The sequence below is a fragment of the Vipera ursinii genome, assembly GCF_947247035.1.
Source record: "Vipera ursinii genome assembly, chromosome: Z".
Classification (NCBI taxonomy): domain Eukaryota; kingdom Metazoa; phylum Chordata; class Lepidosauria; order Squamata; family Viperidae; genus Vipera; species Vipera ursinii.
Genome location: NC_139517.1, coordinates 104,836,495 through 104,861,925, shown reverse-complemented (window position 1 = coordinate 104,861,925; position 25,431 = coordinate 104,836,495). Strand labels below are relative to the sequence as shown.

The window sequence follows — 25,431 nt, the reverse complement described above, 5'->3', positions numbered from 1 at the left end:
CTTATGGAGGGTGTCAATGATGGTTTTCTGCACAACTGTCAGGTCAGCAGTCTTCCCCATGATTGTGATTCCTACTGAACCAGACTGAGAGACCATTTAAAGGCTCAGGAACCCTTTGCAGGTGTTATGGCTTAATTAGCTGATTAGAGTGGGACACTTTGAGCCTAGAATATTGCACCTTTTCACAATATTCTAATTTTCTGAGATTGTGGATTTGGGGTTTTCATGAGCTGTACGCCATAATCATCACAATTATGACAAATCAGGGCTTGAACTATCTTGCTTTGCATGTAATGAGTCTATCTCATATATTAGTTTCCCCTTTTAAGTTGCATTACTGAAATAAATGAACTTTTGCACGATATTTTAATTTTTCGAGTTTCACCTGTAAGTTCAGTACAAGAAGGTTGCTGAAGATTTAGAAAGGAGAGAGAAAAACAGCCAAAATGGTGAAAGGCTTGGACCCAGACTTTTATGAAAAATGGTTAAAAGAATTGGCTATCTTTAGTGTGGAAACAAGGCTAAGGGGAGATTTAACAGCACTGTCCCAATACTGAAATGTATAGTTCCATAGGGAAGGTAGTTCTCTGTTAACAATGGCAATTTGGACCAGCTTCCCCAATGACTTTGCTTGTCAGCTATGGTCGCAAATGGTAATCATGTGATTGCAGGATGCTACAATGTTATAATTGTGAGTCAGGTGCTAAGCTCCCAGCACTCAATCACATGGCTAAGGGGATGCCGCAAAGGCCAGAACTTCAACTCATTCAGTGCCATTGTTCAAATGATCGCTGAACAAGTGGTCATTAAGTGAAGACAACTTGTATTCTCAGTAGTGCCTGAGGATAGGACAAGAACCTATCAGAAGAAGCTTTACAAAGAAAGATCCAAAGACAAAGTAAGGAGATGTTCCATGGTAAGTGTTATGAAACTGTTTTCTGGAGCCATAAGTGCCTGCATCACTGGATGTTTTATAAATAAAGTTGGGTAACCATTTGTCTAGGATGCTCCAAGGATTCCTGATCTAGGTAGAGAATTGGACTAGAAGATTTCCAGGATCTCTTACAATCCTGTTTCTAATATTTCAGAATATTGTTTTGCCAGAGACAAAAAAACGAATTGGTTGGATCAAGTATATATATGTATCTGTACACAGATTAGCAACCCTTGATTCTTTTCAGTCCTCATAAATGTTTAGAAATGATATAAATAGAGATCTACAGAATTAGCCTCACTTTGAACAAAACTTCTAGATGTAGCAATTAAGGCTAGAGGATCAGAGATTCAGATCAGATTCTGCTCTGTTATAACTAATTTAATGATACCTAACTGGATTTGTGAGGACTGAGGAGGGAGGCAAATGTTTTCACGGCAGGGATGGCTGTTACAAAAATATACTTCAGAGTCACTAAGTACCATGCCAATAGCTTGTTAACACATAGAAAGGATGACAGAAAGAAGCTACACAATTAAACCATCATAGGTATAAGAGTCATTTGTACAGTCTAACTGGCAGTTATCAATAGCAGTAAGCCACTGTTCTACATGGATTCAATTTTATTTGGAATAAAATTCTTCTCTAGTCAGAAGCAGCTGCAAAGACAGGGCAAAAAATGAAAACAGAGAAGAAAATGGCATTTTCCCAGCTGACAGAAAAAAGCATATAAATGAGTAGGAGACAAACAACAAAAAAAGAATGAATATGTAAGAATGACTGTTAACCATTCCAACAAAAAGGACTATTTCTTTATCATGTGAGTGAGGAACTGCTGGCCTTCTAGAATTTACTAGATAATAGATTAATCAGCCCCAGCTAGTGAAAAGAGAAGCATGCTGTATTTCAGTAATATTTTTAAACCCCACAGTTCTCTACCATACTGCAAGCAGCATTCTGTTGTAAGGCCCTAGCATGGATCACACCAATGAATCCAAGTTATGTAGGCCTTAAAGCATACAGGGTCAGACTACATATTATTATAAAGTAAGGAGGCCAGCTTCTTCCAAGTTGAAGTGCTAAAGAAATATTTATTTTAATAAAAGTTGACATCTGATTTTGTTTGGTATAACAACTTTGGTAAAAATGGATTTGTAGATGAGGTTTTGTTCTGTTTCTGTTTTATTTTAGTTACTCATCTGCTTTGGTATGCTTTCATTTCCTAACTCATTCATAACTGCCACATTTTCAGTAAATATTATTCCAGAGCTATCAGTTCAGAGGAACCTGTTATTTCCTGAAAGACCCATTGAATCTTGAGTATGCTCAGAGAAGGAAATGTAAAATACACCTCTGTTGTTTGAAAGTTACATAAGCAACTATTCATGCTATGGCTTTCAGCCATAACTGCTTTGCCCAGAGTGCCAATAACTGCCAATAACACTTCTTTTTGTCCGCTATAGTTGCAAATCATTTAGTTAATTGGGTGCCAACAATTTGGTTTAGATCCTGGTAATTGCACAAATATTCTCCATTAGCTACAGATGAATGCAATTCCCCCCCCCAAAGAAAATCTAAATAGATTGGTTGAATTGATATCCAGCAATGCCCTCCTTCTCAAAAAGGAAAGAAATATAAAAAAGCTGAAGGGAACGGGATAAAACTATCTGTTTTGTCCTCCAAAACCTCACACTCATACACACATTGTATAAAATCAGAGAAAGGTTGCATACACAGCTTCCTTAATTTTTTTCTCTCTCTCTTTAAAATACCTGTCTTCTGGATCATGTGACCAGAATGGAAAAGCGAAGAGTGTTAAAAATGGAGGAATTGACAACATTCCAATCACTGCCCAATTCTTTCCCATAAGGATGAATTGATAGGGTTTTTTTCCTCGATTTTTTTTCTGCATAGCTCCTAGATGAATCCAGCCCATTTCCAAACTTTCTTTTTTCTAGTTTCTCCCCAAAGAAATTTTAGTCCCAATCTATCAACTATTTTAAAAAAATATCATGCTGATGGGCAGTGTTCATTCCATTTACGCAATTCCTTTCCAGGATTCTATTCAATAGAAAGAATCAAAAGTCTGTACAGATCTCAGATTCTCCTTCTACCATAGTCTGAAGGAATTCATTTTTGTGAAATATTGAATAGATTCCAGTATTTCACTAATTTGTAATATAATTAATCTGGTTTGGCTTAATATACTATATGAACCCGGCCAATTGATTTGTGAAGTATGGTTTATGGCTTAGTTCTATATTGACTTATTTGACAAACTGGTTAATGAACCAGATGACTGTATAATATATCAACCAGATTACAAATTTTTTATTTTCTATCTAGTCTTACTCACCTTCTAGCTAAATTAGGAAAGGAGAAACTTAAACAGTAAATTTCCATAATTTCATTCAAAGTAATTAGGTTTGCATGAAACATTTTTTTTCAAACCAATGTCCTCATGTTATGATTTGATTTAATGTTCAAAACTGTACCAAAGGTTCAGGAAATTAATACGTTTTAATATATACACCCATTATAGATTACTAAGAAATGAATAGGGATGGGTGAGAAATTAATTGTGTCTAAACATTTTTATGTATTTCTCCAGTTTAGGAGTTTCGTATAGCACAGATGAATTTGAATATTCTTTCAGGCACAAATTCACACTATTCAGAATTCTGTGCTCCAGTTTTCAATACAAACAAAAGTACATACAACTGCATACATGAAAATACTGTGTGCAAAAATGTGTGTAAGTCACACAAGACTGTATTATAGTAGAGAAATTAATTTTGTAATTCAAGTGAAAGAATAACTTTCAATGTCATACCTGTAGATGCATTCAGTGAAGCATAATTAAGTGAGAAGCCCTCAGATGCAATGTTGCGATTTCTCACAAAATGCAAAGTTACAGTGTTGCCACTACTAGTAATAGATGGTGGAATGGACCTGCCACAGTACCTGTATCAAATCAATAATAACAAGGATATGTTTAATTTATTTCCGTGTGCTCATATATTTCAAATGCAGCATTTAAAGTATATATCTATGGGTGAGAACCTGATCTAGTCAACAAGATGAATGGTTTCAGGAGCAGCATCCCTGATACCAAACATTGCTCATTGGAGAAGATACACTGGAAACCATATATTCTTGTGCAGAGTATCTTGTATCTGTTGGGCAGTGCTGAGTGTCAGATTTTAATGACTGTAGCCTGGACAACAGATTTCCTGATATTTTGCTAGCAGTTGACTGATTCTTATCTTTATAACCAGGTGACCTGACTTCTAACTGATCTTTAGCCAAATTAGTTTCTGATTAGTACAGATTGGTGAGAGCTGGTTTCTGGTTCAAACAGGATTAAATACACTGAAGTTCAGCACTGCCCAACATATATTTTTCCTTCAAGGGAAAAAAATAACTTTTTCCGTTTCATACCTTCCTTAATAATGGGTGGCAAAACTTTAATGAGATGAAGGCAGTGTATGATATGGTGGACTTTTAAAGCTTTGAAATGCAACGAATTATAAAGATAACTTCAAACCAGGAACAGTACGCCTTATTGTGATAAAGTCTTAGAGCTACCTATACAAAAGAAATCCCACAAAACGCAATAGGATTTAGATCTAATTAAATGCATTTAAAAAGGCAGACCAGCATAAATAGACAGATAGACAGACAGTCAGACAACCTACCGTCCTATTTTTGTCATCGTGCTGTTGTCATAGATGTCAAGATAATCTCTGTTGCAATTGTAATCAAATTCCAAGGAAAAATAAGTAAAGGTCAGATGTATTAAATATCCCGGTTGCACTGTTATAGTCCATAAGCATCTGACACTATGTGGGTAAATGTTGAGAAAGCCAGTGCTTTCAAGATTCCCATTAGGCTCTGTGAGAAGCCCTCCGCATGCTATAGCATATGGAAAGAAAGCATATTAATGAGAAAGAATATAAGAATCAAACTATAAAAATTTTCATAGATCTAGGTAGACTACAGTACTTTTATCTATCCTAATCTTCAATTATGCACCCTTATCTCTATCTAAACTCAGTGGGAGTTACTGGTAACTAGATATGCATAGCATTACATAACAGATGTAATTAATGCATATTCATTTATAGTCTTATAAAGTTGGCTCATGTGGTTGATGAAATAAAAGCTTCAGATAACATGATCAAAGGTGAGGAACGTGAAATCTGCAATGTATCAGATTATCTCACCCAGCATTAATACACATACATTTAATTTATATGCTTTACTATATTTTGTTTAATAATTGAGAAACAAATTCAAGGGGAAAGGAGAGTTGGTGAGTGACCAGAATTTACCTATATCAAAAGGTTTGTATTCAGCCATGAAACCAAGATTTGTAGTAGATGAAGCTCTGAATTTTATATAAAGTGAGTTATGTCTTGAATAAATCACTGGTGGTATAGTTGTCCCACAGTATTTTCCCAAAAAAGGAGAATTTGCATTGCCTCCATTTCTAATCTGCAAAAGAAAAAAGTTCAATCTTATGAAAATACCTATAAACTAAACACATATAGTTCATGTTATGACTTTGGATAGGGAAAGAAAATTGTCCCCTATTCTGTTTTAGATTATTTTTGTCCAATTTCCCTATCACCTTTTAAAGACATTTTTGAAATTAATTAATATAATTTTAATATAATTTAATATATATTAATATATATAATATATATATATTATATATATTTAATATATAATATATTATAATTAATATAATTATTACTCACCTTTCTATATAAGAAAAGTTTTCTCATACAGAATAGGTGATACAGAAAATTAATATAATTTTTACTCACCTTTCTATATAAGAAAAGTTTTCTCATACAGAATAGGTGAGTGACCATATAGGCATTTTGATAAAATTGGCTTAGTGGAACCATTTGTGCAATCATTTTCTTAAGGGTGTAGGTTTGTTCTCAGGGCTTGTGAGCTGGTTTCTGAACATTTTGTTACCAGGCTAGATAACATCTTCCATCCCCTAAATTCTGCTGAAGATGTCACCTAGCCTGGTAATGAAATGTTCAGAAACCAACCCACAAACTCACAGAGTGAACTTCAACCCTCATCCTACACTCGAGCTACAGATATTCGCCACTATCGTAAATCATTTTCTTGTAACACAAATATCCTAATGTGATTTAGTGCCATTGAGCAACGTTCAATTTTGGTGACTTCAGCATGGGCAGTGTTAATGATCTCAATCCATCTAAGTAGTAACTTGGTTCTCCTTACTTCTTTCAGTGATAATTTTCTCTTTAATCCCATCAATCCACTTTGTCTTTCCCTTCTTTTATTTTCTTCAGTCTTGCCAAGCATAACTAAACATCACATGCCAAAAATAGATGCAATTCTGCTTGCCAATCATTTCCCAAAAAGTTAATCTTTAATGGAACCAAGATCAAATGATGGTTCCTTTTGCGATCTCAATATTTTTAGTAACAGTGCCCAGGTACAAAATGTGTAGGCAAGTATTTTATTTCTCTCACTTGTACAATGTATAACTTTAACTTTTCTGAAATTTGCATCATAGAAATATCCTTATTCTTCATGATTCTGTTTATGTTTGTCCTTGAATTCCACTCTAAAATGAATCTTCCCTTACTTTCTTTAGCATACTGTCTATCTTTAACTATTTTTAAGCCCAATACAACAGAACTATCTACAGCTTCACTGTCAACTGTAAGTTCACTAATCATGCAGGTAGGCATCATCATTATCTTCTGAGTATTTATTACTAATCCTGTTCTTTGTTTTTCATTCTCTACTTTCATAACAAATGTTTCTAATCTCCCATATTTCAGTTTAACTAAGAATTGTCAATCTACATATCTCCAAATGCTAATGTTTCAATCTCCTGTCCTCTCTTCTGGCAAGTGCCAGGGAAATCAGGAGATTCAGGCAATTCAAATGAGTATAAAGACTTATTGCAAGCTTAAACTCTCTACACAAATCTGACCAACTAAAGGGCAAGAGAATGAGCAAGAGATAAGATCTCTTGCAGGGCCACAAGTACTGGTGAGTTACAACACATTTGATCTCTCCCTCAGGCTCAGCCTAACATCTCCCACATCTTCTCTTCCTCTTAATCCCGATTTCTATTCTGAAGCACTCTGTTTTTCTTTCAATTCAATTCCAGTCATCATATCTATTTCACTGTAAAGATTCCTCAAAAGAATAATCTGATATTCTGGGACTAGAATATTATCAGGCTTAATATAATCCACATTCTGGAATCATGCAGAAAAAGGCCTTGCTCAATCAATAAAGCAAAGGTTTATTGTTTTATTGCTTCTTATCCTCGCTTGCACTCTCTATTACCCATCTGAGGTTATCTGTCTTATCCCATGTTCTCCTGCCTTATCTAAAACTTGTCTGTTCCTTTGTTCTATGTATGGCTGTATTCTACTTTGTAAGATCTATTTGATATATTGTAAAAACAACATAGATGTTTTATTCTACATATTATTTTGAAAAGTGCAAATTCCCATATTTCTTTTATTACAAAGTATTTAATTAATTCTACCTCATTAGCTACGACACCATTGTCTAAAGTTGTTACCAAAAACAATTCTTGTAATTGCTTATTAGACTGATAGTCTACTTAATAAGAGTTTATACAATAATGTATAAACCCACATTGCCTTTCAGTTCTAAATAGATATTCTCAAAGTATGAATCCCACCAATTTCTGTGCAAACAAATATTTTAGAATTATGAGATCAATCTAACCTTGATAAAAATTACATATGATATATGATAGTTTCTGCATATTTCAATTTTTCAAGCCAAGCATTACATTTGATTAAATTTCATTAAAATTAAGTTAACTAAATAGTTTATTTTTTCCCTTTCTGTTATGATAAACATTGTATTTCATTTGTAACTTTTAGAGATTTCAGATTCTTATGGTGTATAAATTAAATGTAATTTTTTGAAGGGATACTGCTGGTCACATCCATGGCCTTTGAAATGTTTGGTTTTCAGATTAATTTCCTTTAAAAAATTACCTCTACATAATCTGAGTTGCAAGTAGTAACATTATAGATATGAAAATCAGTGAAATTAAGAATCACAATATTGTCTTCAGGTTCCGTTATGATCCATTCACATATATGGCCCTTTGGCAATGATCTGGTAAAGTAGGGAGATCTGATGACCCCTTCACCAGACAAGGGTCCTCCACAAGCTGCCAAGAGAAATGAAGAATTAGTTTAGTAATGAATATTGACAAACATTTTGTAGAATGTTGACTGACATGGATATTATTTATTCCATATACAGTAGTACATTTATATATTGTTCTTCAGTATCATTAAACATTACAATTTAGACCTGTGTAAAAAATTGAAAAGTTATTTTTATTTGATGAAAATTTGAAGCAAAAATCACAGATTGCAGAGGGAACCCACTTCAAAGCAGTGAATTAGGTCAGGTACTACAAAGAGCTTCACTGATTCAAGAATTATCTTGCTATTTGAGAGGTTATTACAGACAATATATCATTTGAATATTTATACTGATAACAATAAGATGGGGTCTCTGAAATTTAAAAGTGTTATTTAAATTAAGCAATGACTAACTGCAAGCTTCAGATGTTTCTTCTATGCCTCTCTTGAGTACAATGGAACTCCAATATTTCACCTACCATATTTCCCCGAAAATAAGACCCGATTTTTTTTGTCCTCCAAAAGAGGAAGCAGGTTTTATTTGCGGGGGCATGTCTTTTCCACTCACCTCTGGCACCGACAGCCCCACCCACTGGCCCACTTCTTCTGCGGCCGAAGGAGCAGCTTCATTCTGCAGCTGAAAAGGAAGCCTGCATTTCACAGTCAAAGGCCTTTCTGGAAGGCCACTGCAGTTGAGCTTTAATCCATAGCTGAGCTCTCGACAGCAGAGGTCTTGCAGAACTGAGCTATGGATTGAATCCATAGCTCAGTTCTTAGTTGTAGTGGCCTTCTGGAAAGGCCTCTGACTGCAAAATCCAGGCCTGGGAATGCTGAAGAAGCAATGGGCCAGCGAGGAGAGGTCTGGCTGCAAGGTAAGTGGGTGCAGGGCGCATGGAGCAGCTCCACACCCCACACCCCGCCCTAGCTTGATTTTTAGGTGTGTGGCTTGCCCCAGAATTAAGGCTCATTTTTTGGGATGGGGCTTATATTAGGCCCACCCAAAAAAAATCAAGCTAGGGCTTATTTTCAGGGTAGGTCTTACTTTTGGGAAAACACGGTATGCATGAAGTCATTCACTTCATGAAATAAATTTAATCTGCTCTAATTTTCACTTTTTCCACTACTTCTAAGCATTAAAGACCAGTTATGGTGCACATACCCTTACCCTCTGTCCCACATTTAACTTTATGAGATCTATTGCATAAGTAGAACTGGACTGGTCTATGAAATGACAAACTGGCTGATTTTTTAAAAAAGTGCTTACTTTTTGAACAATATCCAAGTTCGAGCAGCTGTATTTATAAGGGAGAATTTGGAACTTAAACAGAATAATTTATCTACAGGTTTTCTGCTGCTTGAAGGCAACTGTTGCAGCTTTTCCTCATCTCTGCTATTTCCTACTTAAAAGTGAGGAAAGTGGGATTAATGAAAAAAAAGTATTGTAGTCAGATCTTTAGAGGAATCTGACTGAAATATGGCAAGATTGCTGTCCTCTAAAATATCTGCTATCCTGACCAGTAAAACAACATATTATAAGGCTAAACTGCTTGAAGACAGATATGGATGAGATTGAAAGAAAATGATGTCACCTTCTCTAAGATCATCAAGGTTTCCATTTTTGGTCCATTTAAAATAGTGTACAGAATTTACACCATAGTTTGACCATGAAGTCAGTGGACACTACAGAACTTTATGAAAGTTGGTACCTTACCTTAAGTTGGTTGTTTCACTTACCAACTTCATAAGTGGCCCTGAAGTTAGAAGTATTAACTGAAATATCAGATTTGAACTTGATCCAGAGGCTGTTTTGATTGGAAGTGATTGCAGAAGGAAGCATACTTCCACAGAACTTGTTGATAATGGGAGCCATCTCAGTGTCACCATCTCGGATCTAATCCACAAAAAAAAACCCAAAGCCCCTTAATCATCTCATCAATTTTATATATATGCCGGACAGTTGTCTCAATGAAATATTAAGAGAAGAAATAGTAAGGTAGTTAGGAAATGGTTTTAACGGCCCTGTAAACCGCCCTGACTCCTACGGGAATAGGGCGGTATACAAATTCAATAAAATAAATAAATAAATGCCAGAACATGCCAATAACATGAAAATGATTGGAATGCTTAATTTGCCATTGTTCCATATTTTCCATGCTGGCTTTTCAAAATTTTGAATCAATTTTTACACTCCTTTTGTACTTCACTTGTTTGTAGAAATGTAGTGGAAGTATCAACAAAATTGACAAAACTTTCTGTATAGAAATATTTTGAGTATCTGCTTTCTGGGGAGAAGGTAATATATATGCAGCTTGAGAACAGTAAATATATAGATGTCACTTTAAGCTCATTTTAGAATCTCCAGCTTGTTTCTATTTTATTTTAAATATGCTGAAGTCTGTTTATTTAGGAAGGCATTTACTTCTTTTTAAAAATTAACCCTTACATCAGTAATAGAACAAAACAGAAATATAATAGAATAATAACTTTATTGTAACTATGACTGTACACTAATCGGCATACATTAAAACGAAATTTTACCACCTCCAATATATACTACATAAATATGACCATAATAAATAAATAAATACAGAATTGTGCATATACCCACATATTTTATATGACACAGAGAAACAATACTGGTTTAACATAATTAAACCTACACAGGTAATACATATTATATGTTGTTGTTGTTAGCTGCGAAGTTGTGTCCGACCCATCGTGACCCTATGGACAACGTTCCTCCAGGCCTTCCTGTCCTCTACCATCTTCTGGAGTCCATTTAAGCTCACGCCTACTGCTTCAGTGACTCCATCCAGCCACCTCATTCTCTGTCATCCCCTACTTCTCTTGCCCTCAATCTTTCCCAGCATTAGGCTCTTCTCCAGTGAGTCCTTCCTTCTCATTAGGTGGCCAAAGTATTTGAGTTTTAGCTTCAGGATCTGGCCTTCTAAAGAGCAGTCAGGGTTGATCTCCTCCAGGACTGACCGGTTTGATCGCCTTGCAGTCCAAGGGACTCGCAGGAGTCTTCTCCAGCACCATAGTTCAAAGGCCTCAATTCTTTGGCGCTCAGCCTTTTTTATGGTCCAACTTTCACTGCCATACATTGCAACTGGGAAGACCATAGCCTTGACTATACGCACTTTTGTTGACAGGGTGATGTCTATGCTTTTTAGTGTGCTGTTTAGATTTGCCATGGCTTTCCTCCCCAGGAGCAAGCGTCTTTTAATTTCTTGGCTACAGTCCCCATCTGCAGTTATCTTGGAGCCCAGGAAAATAAAATCTGTCACTACCTCCATTTCTTCCCCATCTATTTGCCAGGAATTGAGAGGGCCAGATGCCATGATCTTGGTTTTCTTAATGTTAAGTTTCAACCCAAGTTTTGCACTCTCCTTCTTCACCCACAACAAGAGGCTCTTTAGTTCCTCTTCACTTTCTGCCATTAGAGTGGTATCATCTGCATATCTTAGGTTGTTGATATTTCTTCCAACTTTTGATTCATCTAGCCCTACCTTTCTCATGATGTGCTCTGCATATAAGTTAAATAGGCAGGGTGACAGTATACAGCCTTGCCGGACTCCTTTCCCAATTTTGAACCAATCAGTGGTTCCAAGTCCAGTTCTCACTGTTGCTTCTCCGTCTCCAGTTCTCAAGAGACAAATAAGATGGTCTGGTACACCCATCTCTTTATGAACTTGCCACAGTTTGTTATGATCCTCACAATCAAAGGCTTTAGCATAGTCAATGAAGCAGAAGTAGATGTTTTTCTGGAACTTTCTAGCTTTCTCCATGATCCAGCATATGTTGGCAATTTGATCTCTAGTTCCTCTGCCTCTTCAAAATCCTGCCTGTACTTCTGGTAGTTCTCGATCCACATACTGCTGGAGTCTAGCTTGTAGAATTTTAAGCATACCTTTACTAGCATGAGAAATGAGTGCAATGGTGCGATAGTTTGAACATTCTTTGGCACTGCCTTTCTTTGGAATTGGAATGTAAACTGATCTTTTCCAATCCTGTGGCCACTGTTGAGTTTTCCAAATTTGCTGGCAAATTGAGCGTAGCACTTTTACTGCATTGTCTTTTAAGATTTTGAATAGCTCAGCTGGAATACTGTCACCTCCACTAGCTTTGTTGTTGCTCAGCTTTTCTAAGGCCCACTTCACTTCACATTCTAGGATGTCTGGCTCGAGGTCAGTGACCACCTCATTGTGATTATCAGGGACGTTAAGCTCATTCTTGTATAGTTCTTCTGTGTAATTTTGCCACCTCTTCTTAATCTCCTCTGCCTCTGTTAGGTCCCTGCCGTTTTGGTCCTTTATCATGCCCATTTTTGCATTAAACATTTCCTTCATCTCTCTAATTTTCTTGAAGAGATCTCTGGTCCTCCCTATTCTATTGTTTTCTTCTATTTCTTTGCACTGTTCATTTAAGAAGGCATTCTTATCTCTTCTAGCTATTCTCTGGAATTCTGCATTCAGTTGGGCATATCTTTCTCTTTCTCCCTTGCCTTTCGCTTCCCTCCTTTCCTCAGCTATTTGCAAAGCTTCCTCAGACAGCTATTTTGCTTTCTTGCATTTCTTTTTCTTTGGGATGGTTTTGGTTGCTACCTGTTGTACAATGTTGCAAACCTCTGTCCATAGTTCTTCAGGCACTCTGTCTATCAGATCTAATTCCTTAAATCTATTTGTCACCTCTACTGTATATTCAACAGGGATATGATTTAATTCATACCTGAGTGGCCTAGTGCTTTTTCCTACTTTCTTCAGTTTAAGCCTAAACTTTGCAATGAGAAGCTCATGGTCTGAGCCAAAGTCAGCTCCTGGTCTTGTTTTTACCGACTGTATAGAGCTTCTCCATCTTTGGCTGCAGAGCATATAGTCAATCTGATTTCTGTGTTGACCGTCTGGTGATGTCCATGTGTAGAGCCGTCTCTTGAGTTGTTGGAAATGAGTGTTTGCTATGACCATCGTATTCTCTTGACAAAATTCTATCAGCCTGTGCCCTGCTTCCTTTTGTATTCTAAGGCCAAACTTGCCTGTTATTCTGGTTATGTTTTGGCTTCCTACTTTAGCATTCCAATCCCCTATGATGATAAGACCATCATTTTTTGGTGTTAGTTCTATAAGGTGCTATAGGGCTTCATAGAACCGGTCAATTTCATCCTCTTCAGCACTGGTGGTTGGGGCATAGACTTGGACTACTGTGATACTGAATGGTTTGCCTTGGATTCGAACTGAGATCATTCTGTCATTTTGAGGATTGTATCCCAGTATTGCTTTTCCTACTCTTTTATTGACTATGAAGGCTACTCCATTTCTTCTGAGGGATTCTTGCCCGTAGTAGTATACCTGATGGTCATCTGAATTAAATTCACCATTCCTGTCCATTTTAGTTCGCTGATACCTAAGATGTCGATGTTCAGTCTTGTCATCTCTTGTTTGACCACGTCCAGCTTTCCTTGATTCATGGATCTTACATTCCAGGTTCCTATGGAGAAAAAATCTTTACAGCATCGGACTTTCCTTTTACCACCAGACACATCCACAGCTGACAGTCCTTTTGACTTTGGCCCAGTTGCTTCATTCTTTCTGGCGCTACTAGTACTAGTCCTCTGCTCCTCCCCAGTAGCATATTGGACGCCTTCCGACCTGAGGGGCTCATCTTCCAGCGTCATATCGTATTGCCTTTTGGTACTGTCCATAGGGTTTTCATAGCAAAGATACTGGAGTGGGTTGCCATTTCCTTCTCCAGTGGATCACGTTTTGTCAGAACTCTCTGCTATGACCTTTCCGTCTTGGGTGGCCCTGCACAGCATAGCTCATAGCTTCATTGAATTACGCAAGCCCCTTCACCACGACAAGGCAGTAAATCATGAAGGGGATATTATATGAGATGATGCTAAAGGTAAAGGTAAAGTTTCCCCCGCACATGTGTGCTAATCGTTTCCAACTCTAGGGGCCGGTGCTCATCTCCGTTTCAAAGCCGAAGAGCCAGCACTTGTCTGAGGACGTCTCCGTGGTCGGCATGACTAGACGCCAAAGGTGCACGGAACACTGTTACCTTCCCACTGTAGTGGCCCCTATTTTTCTACTTGCATTTTTACGTGCTTTCGAACTGCTAGGTTGGCAGAAGCTGGGACGAGTAACAGGTGCTCACTCTGCTACGCGGCACTTGGGATTCGACCTGCCAAACTGCCGACCATCTGATCGACAAGCTCAGCGTCCTAACCCACTGAGCCACCACCTCCCTTTGAGATGATGCTACTTTCTCTAAATTCAAAGCCTTTAGAGTAGTACCATACATTATCAATGAAAATAATTGATTCTCACATTTCTGAAAACCTGCAGGAATATCTGCAGGGAGGGAGGAATTAAAAAAATACAAAATGGTGGCCATAGCCATATGATCAAAACTCTATGAAGTGACCATCAGCCTGAGTTTTTTTTAACCTGCAGCAGACATTCCTGCCTGGTTCCTTTATTTCACTGCACTGCAATTTACTCAATTTATCACCACTTTCTGGAACAGTTACATCATTTGCCTTTATGACAAAGGCATTGGCAAATATAACCACTTAGCACATGTGATAAGTACTACATCCAGAAACACATACAAATAATGTATCATCTAATCAATAATGTGTTTTTGGGGGGAAACTCTGATGAGTTTGGATGTTCATTTAACGAAAAGTAAAGCACCCACTGTTGTTATTGCTAAGAGCAAATTATCAGTATTTTCCAAGTTATTCCCTGATATAGGTTTACATTAGCGTACAGATAATACAATTTGAGGGTCAGAAATCCCAGGCACTGTTATTGTTTCAAAGGCCAAAACATCTACTCATGCCAAAATAGCTAGCTGCCTATTTGATCCTAGATATTTTAGCACTTCTCAGAGAGCAATATTGCACTATTTCTTTAAGTGCCCATGAAAAATTTATGACATTTCAAAATGTGTGGCCTTAGCAACTCTTCTCAGAGGTATCCTACAGTTACCATATTTGACAGTCTTTCAGGATCCTTGCAAGGAAGGACTCCCATTCTCCCCATCCAAGTTTCTGTGCTTACAAAGAGCAAAATATTGAATTGCTAAATGTTTATATAGCTTTCCATACTCATAGTCCTCAGCAGGGTGGATGTGCAGAGGTTCAGAGAATATCAAGCAATCTATGGATCTGATTAAACACAAACTTAACATTCTAGACAAAGAGAAATTGGCACAACAATTGAGAAACACGAAACAAAATTTTTTTGAAAATGCAAATAAACCGGGCCGGTGGCTCGCATACAAATTGGGAAAACAAAAGGGGAAAAACTGGATTCACGAACTACGAGATGAGGAAGGGAGAATATTCCACCAGGAGGAAAAAAAAAAATTATAGCCCAGGAATTTTATGAACGTTTATATAAAGAAGATAGCCAGGCAAGTGTGGAGAAAATGGAGGAATATTTTCAAAGAGCCAAACTACCTAAGGTCACAGAAGATACCAGAAATATGTTAAACGAGGAAATTCGACTATCTGAGGTGATAAAAGCTATTAATGCACAAAAGAATAATAAAGCATCGGGACCCGACGGTCTTCCATCAGAGATTTATAAAGAATTACAAAATATCCTAGCTCAACCCCTAGTGGAGGTATTTAACGCAGTATTAGAAGGCGCAAGGACGCCTAAATCTTGGCTAGAGGCAAACATAACCCTTATTCCGAAAGATAACACAGACCATACATTAATCCAAAATTACAGACCCATATCACTTCTTAACTCGGACTACAAGATATTTACATCAATTATAGCGGAACGATTGAAACGATTTCTGAATGATTTCATACACGCAGATCAAAATGGTTTTCTCGCTAAGAGACACACTAAGCACAATATTAGAATAATATTAGATACATTGGAGTACTATGAATTACATAGCGAACAACAGATGGCATTACTTTTCTTAGACGCCCAAAAGGCATTTGACAATGTTAAATGGTCTTTTTTGTGCCAACAGCTTAGCTTTATGAATATGGGTGAAAAATTTATAAATATAATTAGGGCAATTTATGACAATCAGGAAGCAAAAATAATTATTAATGGGGAAGCATCTAGCAAGTTTCAAATTCAAAAGGGAACACGGCAAGGCTGCCCCTTATCACCGTTGCTGTTTATATTGACTCTTGAAGTATTAACGAGAACTATAAGAAACGACCCAAAGATAAAAGGATTAACCATTAAAAAGGAAACCTTTAAATTGCAAGCTTTCGCGGACGATCTAGTTTTTATTATGGAGGATCCATGTCAGACGGGACCAAAGCTATTGGAAGAATTATCTAAATATGGTGAGGTTGCCGGACTGCGAATAAATAGAAATAAGACCAAGATGATTGTTAAAAATATGACCAATAAACAAAAAGGTAATCTGGCCGAAATCACGGATATAGAAATAGTCAAGAAAATAAAATATTTAGGGATTAACATTACGGCTAGATGCACTTCACTCAAAAAGGATAATTATGATAGTGTAGTGAATCAAATAAAAGGTGACCTGGAAAGATGGGGAAACCTAAAACTCTCATTATTGGGAAGAATCGCTGTCATTAAGATGAATATTCTGCCTAAAATCCTGTTTCTGTTTCAGAATATCCCAATTCAACTCGACTCTAAATTTTTTCGAAATTTGGATAAATTATCACTAAATTTTATTTGGCAGGGGAAAAAACCAAGAATTAAATTGAAATATTTACAAGACACGAAGGAAAATGGGGGTTTTGGATTGCCAGACTGGGAATTATATTACCACGCCGCGGCCCTGAGCTGGATTAGAGAATGGGTAATCTTGAGAAATAGAAGACTATTAACTTTAGAGGGTCACGATTTGCAATATGGCTGGCATGCTTTCCTATGGACGGAGAAACAAGGTCTTTTCTCGCATTTTCAAAGACACCGGATCAGGCAAGCGCTACTCAATACTTGGAAAAAAATTAGATCTCACAATTACACCAAAATACCGGTCTGGCTATCCACCCTTGAAGCGATAGTTTACCCAAATCTGTTTGATTTGGGTAACATAATCTCATACAAGGATATTCTGAATGAGGAGGGGGAATTGAAACTTAGGAATGAACTAGAATTACAAGGTATAAAACTCGATTGGTGGGCCTACTTACAAATCCAATCGAGATTTAGGAAGGATAAAAATGAATGGGGGATATACACCTCTGAAACAGCATTGGACAAAATATTATTGGGACCGGACTCTAAACAAATAAGGAATTTTTATAAATTACTTTTGGGATATAAGCTGTTTGAAGAGCAAGTGAAAGACCCCATGTTGATCTGGGCTAACAATTTAGGACATAACATCGACCTAGATACTTGGCAAACAATTTGGGATAGGAATAAAAGGATAACACTGGCCTCATCGTATAAAGAAAATTTATTTAAAATGTTTTACCGATGGCATCTTCCCCCAGCCCGCTTAGCAAAAATGTACACAACAGTATCTCCCAAATGTTGGAAGTGTTCTGAAGAGATAGGCACATACTTCCACACGTGGTGGTCTTGCAGTAAAACACAAAAATTTTGGAGAATGATTTGGATTTGGCTGAAAGAAATATTGAAACAAGATCTGGAGTTTAGTCCAGAACTTTTCTTGTTGGGAATCACGAAAGAGAAATATCCTAAAGATGTGCTATACTTAACGATCCATATTACCACAGCAGCTAGAATATCATTTGCGCAAAAATGGAAAAAGAATGAGATCCCAGGACAAAAAGAGGTTATTAGGAAAATTTGGGATTGCGCTGAAATGGACAGATTAACTTTGGAATTAAAGAATAAAGATCAATCAGACTATTATAGAATTTGGAACAAATTGTATCTTTGGATGGATAAAAAGAAAGGTCTCTATTAGGTTTTACAGACTAGCTCACTGTTTTAAATATTGTGGTATTTCACCGATTTGTAATCTAAGTGTATTTAAGTGTATTCTTGATGTACATATATACATGTATATATATATATATTTAAACATTGTAGACAAAAAGGTTTGTCAGCTCGCTGGTACTGTGTCCAATGTTTTTAAATAATAAATTTAATAAAAAATTTAAAAAAAAAAAAAAGAAAAATTTATGACATTTCAAAATGTGTGGCCTTAGCAACTCTTCTCAGAGGTATCCTACAGTTACCATATTTGACAGTCTTTCAGGATCCTTGCAAGGAAGGACTCCCATTCTCCCCATCCAAGTTTCTGTGCTTACAAAGAGCAAAATATTGAATTGCTAAATGTTTATATAGCTTTCCATACTCATAGTCCTCAGCAGGGTGGATGTGCAGAGGTTCAGAGTGGGTGAAAGGGACCTGCAGAAGAGAAACAGACCAGGCAAACCTACAATCTCTGGAACTAATACCCAAGACAAAGGAAATGCCTTGCTAAATTAAACCTATTGTTCCTAATTAAAATGGATTTTGCTTTATTCCATCAGGCTTAGTGTATGTTACTATGATTTTGTCAACAACTATAGAAGGAAATTATGAATCCAAATAAATAAATGTTCCTGTTTTCATTTTACATCAGATTTCTGTCTGATTTTGGAAAAGAATTCTACTTATGAAGGAAGGAAAGAAGAAATAATGCTATACATTCTAATATATCCTCTGTTTATATTAGCTCACATGAATCTTTTTCAACATTTCTCACAAAGCATGTTTAAATAAAGACAACCAAGGACATTTCCTTCTCATTAGTGTGTCAACTCACAAAGCCATATGAAACCAATTTGCTGACTCAAAATGCACAGAATACAAAAAGTACAAAAAAGATCAGACTCTGTCACTTATCTTCAGAACTACAGAGTTGTGTAGTAATAAAAACCCCTTATGCCCACTCCATATGTAAAAGAAATAAAATATATTAATAGAACTCTGCATCATGTAATTTGTGTGTATTTGTAAGGTGCTTTGCCAAGTACAAGTAAAAGCATGGAAATATTCAGGGAGAAAACAAGAAGTAACATATGGCCTGAACCAGAAAGTAGGCAAGAGCTCTTTGGAAAAACAGATGTTCTAAAATTCTGCAGAATCAGAACAATTCAAAAGAAAGAGCAGCATTTACAGCTGTTTCAAATAATCTGAAGCAGAACTTTGGAACATAAAACTTATAAGGAATGGTTGCTGGAATTGGGTATGTCTAGTTTAATGAGACGTCCTTGGACAAGTGCTGGCTCTTCGACTTTGAAACGGAGATGAGCACCAGCCCCTAGAGTCAGAAACGACTAGCACGCATGTGTGGGGGAACCTTTACCTTTTAGTTTAATGAAGAGAAAGGTGAGGGGTGACATGATAGCAGTGTTCCAATATCTCAATGGCTGCCACAAAGAAGAGGGAGTCAAGCTATTCTCCAAAGTACCTGAGGGCAGGACAAGAAGCAACGGATGGAAACTAATCAAGGAGAGAAGCAACCTAGAACTAAGGAGAAACGTCCTGACAGTTAGAACAATTAACCAGTGGAACAACCTGCCTCCAGAAGCGGTGAATGCTTCAACATTGGACAGCCATTTGTCCGAAATGGTATAGGCTTTCCTGCCTGAGCAGGGGGTTGCACTAGATCACCTCCAAGGTCCCTTCCAACTTTATATTATTATTATTATTATTATTATTATTATTATTATTATTATTATTATTATTATTATTATTATACATGAAATTCAGTCAACTGAACACTCAAATTGACTGGCACTAATGGTTGAAATGGATTGCTGCCAGCATCCTAGGTATCAATCAGGTATCTCCTTAAAATGTAAGATGTTTCGAGTAATGCAGTTTTTTGTAGCTTTGCTGGAGTTTCTTGATATATTTCTTGATATATTTTGCAACGTTTTTGGACATAGTTCCCAGTGTCCCAATGACAATGGGTATCCTGTTACACGTTTCATCCATAATTGCACAGTTTTGATGGCCAGGTTGCGGTATTTTGTAATTTTTTCCAGTTCTTTTTCTTCGACTCTGGCATCTCCTGGTACAGCGATATCAATCAACTGTACGCTTCGGTTCTCTACGATTGCGATATCTGGCATGTTGTGTTCCAAATGGCAATTTGTCTGTATTCAGAAGTCCCACAAGATCTTCACCCTCTCATTCTCGACAACGTTTTCCACCCTATGTTCCCACGACTTTTTGGACACAGGCAAGTTGTATTTTTTACACAATGCCCAGTGGATTAGTTTAGCAACTCGGTCATGTCTAGCTTTGTAATCAGTTTGCGTGATTTTGCTGCACTCACGTATTAAATGTGAAACAGTTTCAACTTTGTCAGTGCAAAGTCGGCAATTTGGATTGTCAGTAGATTTTTGTATCTTTGCTTTCATGGCATTAGTTTGTAGTGCTTGTTCTTGAGCAGCCAGTATTAAGCCTTCCATTTCTTTCTTGAGGGTTCCCATCTTAAGCCATGCCCATGTCAAGTTGTTATCACATTTTCCTTCAATGTTTTTCAGATGTTGTCCATGTAGAGCTTTGGTTTTCCATCTATTTAATCTGTCATCCAGCCGTTTTTTCCTTATATTCTGCCTTCATTTCTGTTATTTTTACAATGCTCTCTGTTTTCACAGCCTGCAGCAATTTTTCTGTATTTTGATTCACATAGTATATTCAAACTTCATTTTTCTTCTTCTACAGTTTGGTGGATTTGCAGTAGCCCACTGCCCCCTATTCTTCTTGGCAGGTACAACCTGTCGATGTCACTTCATGGATGTAGAGCATGGTGCATGTTCAAAAGTTTACGCGTTTTCCGGTCTAAGTGTTCCAATTCAGCCAATGTCCAGTTGATAATTCCAGATGGGTAGCGTATCACTGGGACTGCCCATGTATTAATGGCTTTAATTATATTTCCAGCATTCAGCTTTGATTTTAGTATTTTGCGGACTCTTCTGATGTATTCCTTTTGTGTTGACTCTTTGACTATTCCATTCAAGATGTTATCTGCTTCCAATATGCCTAGGTATTTGTAACCATCATCCTTTGCTAGTGCTTTCATAATACTTCCATTTCCCAGTTCTATTCCTTCTATTTTTTCCATTTTTCCTCATTGCATGGATAATATAGCACATTTTACAAGTCCACAGTCCATTCTGATGTTGCTGCTAAACAGTTGAACTGCGTTGAGTATTGATTCAAGTTCAGTCTGGCTTTTCGCATACAGTTTTAAGTCCATGCACAGTAGATGGTTTATCTTGTCATGCTGGCTTGAGATGTGGTATCCCAGTTTTGTGTTTTGTAATATTATTGTCAACGGAATTAATGCGATGTTGAACAGTATTGTTGTTGTTGTTGTTATATAAAACTTTTATTCATAAAACATGAAACTCAGTCAACTGAACACTCAAATTGACTGGCACTAATGGTTGACATGGATTGCTGCCAGCATCCTAGGTATCAACCAGGTATCTCCTTAAAATGTAAAATGTTCCAAGTAGTGCAGTTTTTGTAGCTTTGCTGGAGTAACTGCAGGAAGCTGCAATTTCTTGATGTATTTTGCAAAGTGGACATAGTTCCCAGTGCCCCGATGACAATGGGTATCACTATGGATATTCACTTGTGGCATTTTGAAGCATTTCATCAAACTGAGATGCTTCAAAATGCCACAAGTGAAGAATGGTTAACAGTTGTTGTTGTTATTATTATTATTAATATTATTATTAATCAGTTCTAATCACAGAAACTGAAGTTGTTATGAGATCAGTCAAAGGCCAACCAATCCAAAAGTAGGATGAAGCATTAGGGTGCAAGTAACCTGAAACAAATATAGACTTGCAGTAGTTTCAATAAAATTCAAGTACTTTTCTTTAAAGGCCTGACCTCAGGATCTTTTGAGGAACCCAAATGAAAAATAGTAATGCAGATAGTCCTTTATTTACGACCACCATGGAACCCAAAATTTCTGTTGCTAAGCAAGACAGTGTTAAGTGAGTTTTGCATCAATTTATGAACTTTCTTGCCACATATTACTGCAGTTGTTAAGTTAGTAGAACAATTGTTAAATGAATCTGGCTTCCCCATTGACTCTGCTTGTCAGAAGGTCACAAAATATGATCACATGACAGCTCAACCATCAGAAATATATGACAGCTGCCAACTGTTCGAATTTTGATCACATGATCATGGGGATGCTGGAATGGACATAAGTATGAAAAAAGGTCATGTCACCTTTTTCAGTGCTGTTGCAACTTCGAACGATCCCTACTTAGAATCAGTGCTTTTTTTGTAAAAAAAAAAAAAAAAAAAGGTGCCGGAACTCACACATGTCATACAACCCGCCTTGCCTGCCATACAAGGTTCCATCCAAAAAAGGTGCTGGAACTCCATTCTGAGCGTTCTATGACAAAAAAGCCCTGCTTACAATGAATGTGTTTCCTTTACACTGCACCCTGTAATAAGATATTTCTTCTCTATATTTTTTTCACTGAACTCCCTATACATAGAATTGTGCAGGAATTGCTATTGTATTTTGCTAAATTTTATTGTCTGGAATAAAAAATATTCATCCATCTGTCAAATAAAGAAATTAGGTCCCTTTAAGCCCTAGGCGATTACCTTTAATGACCACAACCAAGATCATATGATAACTTTCTACAATTAGCTAAAGGAAAACTGTCATATGTTTCCTATGTGTTTCTTTTTTAAGAATATTTTAAAATAGCAAGATCATATTCATTGTAAACTTCATTGTAAATTTCAACTTCTCCCCTCAGGACACCGCTATAGAGCATGGCATGTCAAAACAACCAGACCATCCGTGCCATCACTCTGCTGAACACTTCATTCCCACCGCACTGTCTCATTTTTCATCTTTTCTCATCTTCTCATCTTTCCTACTATCTTCTCCTACTGGTTTTTAATGATTTATCCATTTATGTTTGTAACTTAAGATTAATGATTGTAATTATAATTTATAATCTATGAAATATTACTTGCTGTTATTATATGTACACTGTGAACTTATACACCAGATACAAATATCTTATGTGTCCAATGACACCAAGAATTCTATTCTATTCTATTCTATTCTATTCTATTCTATTCTATTCTATTCTATTCTATTCTATTCTATTCTATTCTATTCTATTCTATTCTATTTTAAACAAAACTAGATCTCATCATGATGCAATTTAGATTAACATTATGATTTATGAGACTTTTCCACTTCCAAGTCAGGTGAGATTATTTTATCTGCTTACCAATATTTGAAAGAAATTGAGAAACTGGTTTTTTATGGTTCTTCCTATGTTTTGTAGCTCTTTGGGAAGAAAAGCCTTTGTTTTCTAAGATGACATAGAGTATAAATGCATTGTTACTGGTTCAAACTGGTTATTTTAAACTGGGTTAATCTTTTCAAAAATTGTAAGTTTATAAATTCATTAGTATTATATCATGTTTTTATCATATCGCTTTTACATTTGAAGCACTACTGGAAGGAAAAACAAGATATAGATTTAATTAATAAGTGTAATATGCAAATAAACAGTGATCAGGAACAGTAAAATGTTTAACAAAGTTTGAGTTGAAAATCTGCATAAAAGGACTTTAAAAACAAATACACATCTAATAATTAATAAAATAAATGTTTGCCAGATTGATTGTATTTAGAATCAAATGATTTTTATTTAAAATTGAAATTCATATTGGAATAACATAACTTTTCATATATGTGAAATCTTATATTTAATATTTGCCTGTGTTGTTAATGCAGATCTTATGACTACTATTAAATCTATAGTGAAGACCAGAATGAGTTCCAGGTAATATCTGTCACTACAAACTGGGATTGACTCTTTGCGGAATTCATGTACTATATGCAACTCAGAAGGGAATAAAACCTTTTGTAAGATATGGTCCTGGCAAAGTAAGGCAGCCAACATAGCTTATCTTGATATTTAAATTGGCACACCATAAAGATGAGTTCAATCATAGGTGGAAAATAAAGAGTGAGTGGAACAGATAATCTTTGTTGCTCATAAATTTTTGTTTTATTCTGGTTATATTTCACCTGACTCTTGTCCTCTGTAGACGTTGGACCCTAATGAGATTGATAATCTCTTGTATACCTTTCTTTGTATATTTGTTCCTATATTTTTGATGAATAGATTGGCTTACTTTCCCTGCTCTCTCACAGCTTTAAACTGCTTCAGTAGGGTCTTCAAAATTTTCCACTGAATCACAATCACACTACCAGTTTACAGGTTTATAGTAGCTCCTCTGAATGAACAACATTTCTATTCTTTCAGAGTGTTTGGGCCGTTCAAATAACTTAAAAATGACAGAGGTAATTTTAAGACATCCATTTCACTCCTTAAAATCCTTCAAGCAGCCTAAATTGAGCAGTTTCCAAATCCTGCAAAATACTGGCCAAAAATATCAACCCGATGCTTCCTGGTAATACCATGATATCATCAGCCACACTATCTAGACTTTTTAGGCTAAAAGAGACTGTTTTTCTGGTTTAAACTTTTCCCCTTATGTCATTTTCTCTGGAAGCTGGTCGATATCAGGAACACAATGCAATGAAAATAATCTCTTGTAGATACTTAGGGCAGGCTAATTGCCCAAAGACCACCTTTCTGGGGGGAAAAAAATCCCAGATTTAGTTTCATCTAATTTGTCCTTCACCATTTTTATTAAATAGGAACCAATAATTACCTCAATATAATTCAAGGAGCAGTTAGGATGCCTTTCCAGCTCTAGGTGTGTGAAATTCAAATAGATTTTTTCATTGGATGGCTGTCGAATGATATAAATACATTGTCTGTTTTTCAGATAAGAACTGGGCCAGTAGGGAGACATGATGACTCCACTGCTATCTGTATAGTTTCCTCCACAGTTGGGATCCACTACATTAAGAGGAACGATAAAAAAAAGATTATTTACAAAGGAAACTTATAATCAGTCTTCAAACTTATGGCCATCCCAGCAACTCCACAATCACATGACCATATTTGCCAGCCACCATGCATTTACAAAGGTTGCAGCATTCTGCAGTCACATTTATGACTCTCATAGCCAGCTTCTGGTAGGCAAAGTCAATGGGGAAACCAGCAAGAAGTCACAAGTTGCAATCAAATAATGTCATTCTTAATAACAGCAGCCAGAACTGTAATGTTTCACTTAATAACCATGTTGCCTAGCAGTGGATTTGCTGATCCCAATTGCATTAATTGAATAAGGAGTATCTGACTTATGGTTTGCTCCAGAACAGGATACAGTCTTCTTCAGCCTGCTGCAGTCTAGTTATGTGGGATGAGAATTTTAAATTTAGGGT

At 36.5% G+C, this 25,431-nt stretch overlaps 1 protein-coding gene across 1 annotated transcript in view; it reads right to left on the bottom strand.

Annotated features, from left to right (window-relative positions):
• The window catches only part of CUBN (cubilin), a gene marked incomplete at its 5' end in the record, with an annotated part of 213,224 nt that overhangs the window by 157,137 nt on the left and 30,656 nt on the right, over nt 1-25,431 (bottom strand). The window contains 6 exon segments of the mRNA XM_083379037.1: nt 3,768-3,898; nt 4,633-4,849; nt 5,269-5,431; nt 7,978-8,156; nt 9,871-10,027; nt 24,813-25,003. Of these exon segments, the coding sequence (XP_083235163.1) occupies nt 3,768-3,898; nt 4,633-4,849; nt 5,269-5,431; nt 7,978-8,156; nt 9,871-10,027; nt 24,813-25,003 (1,038 nt within the window).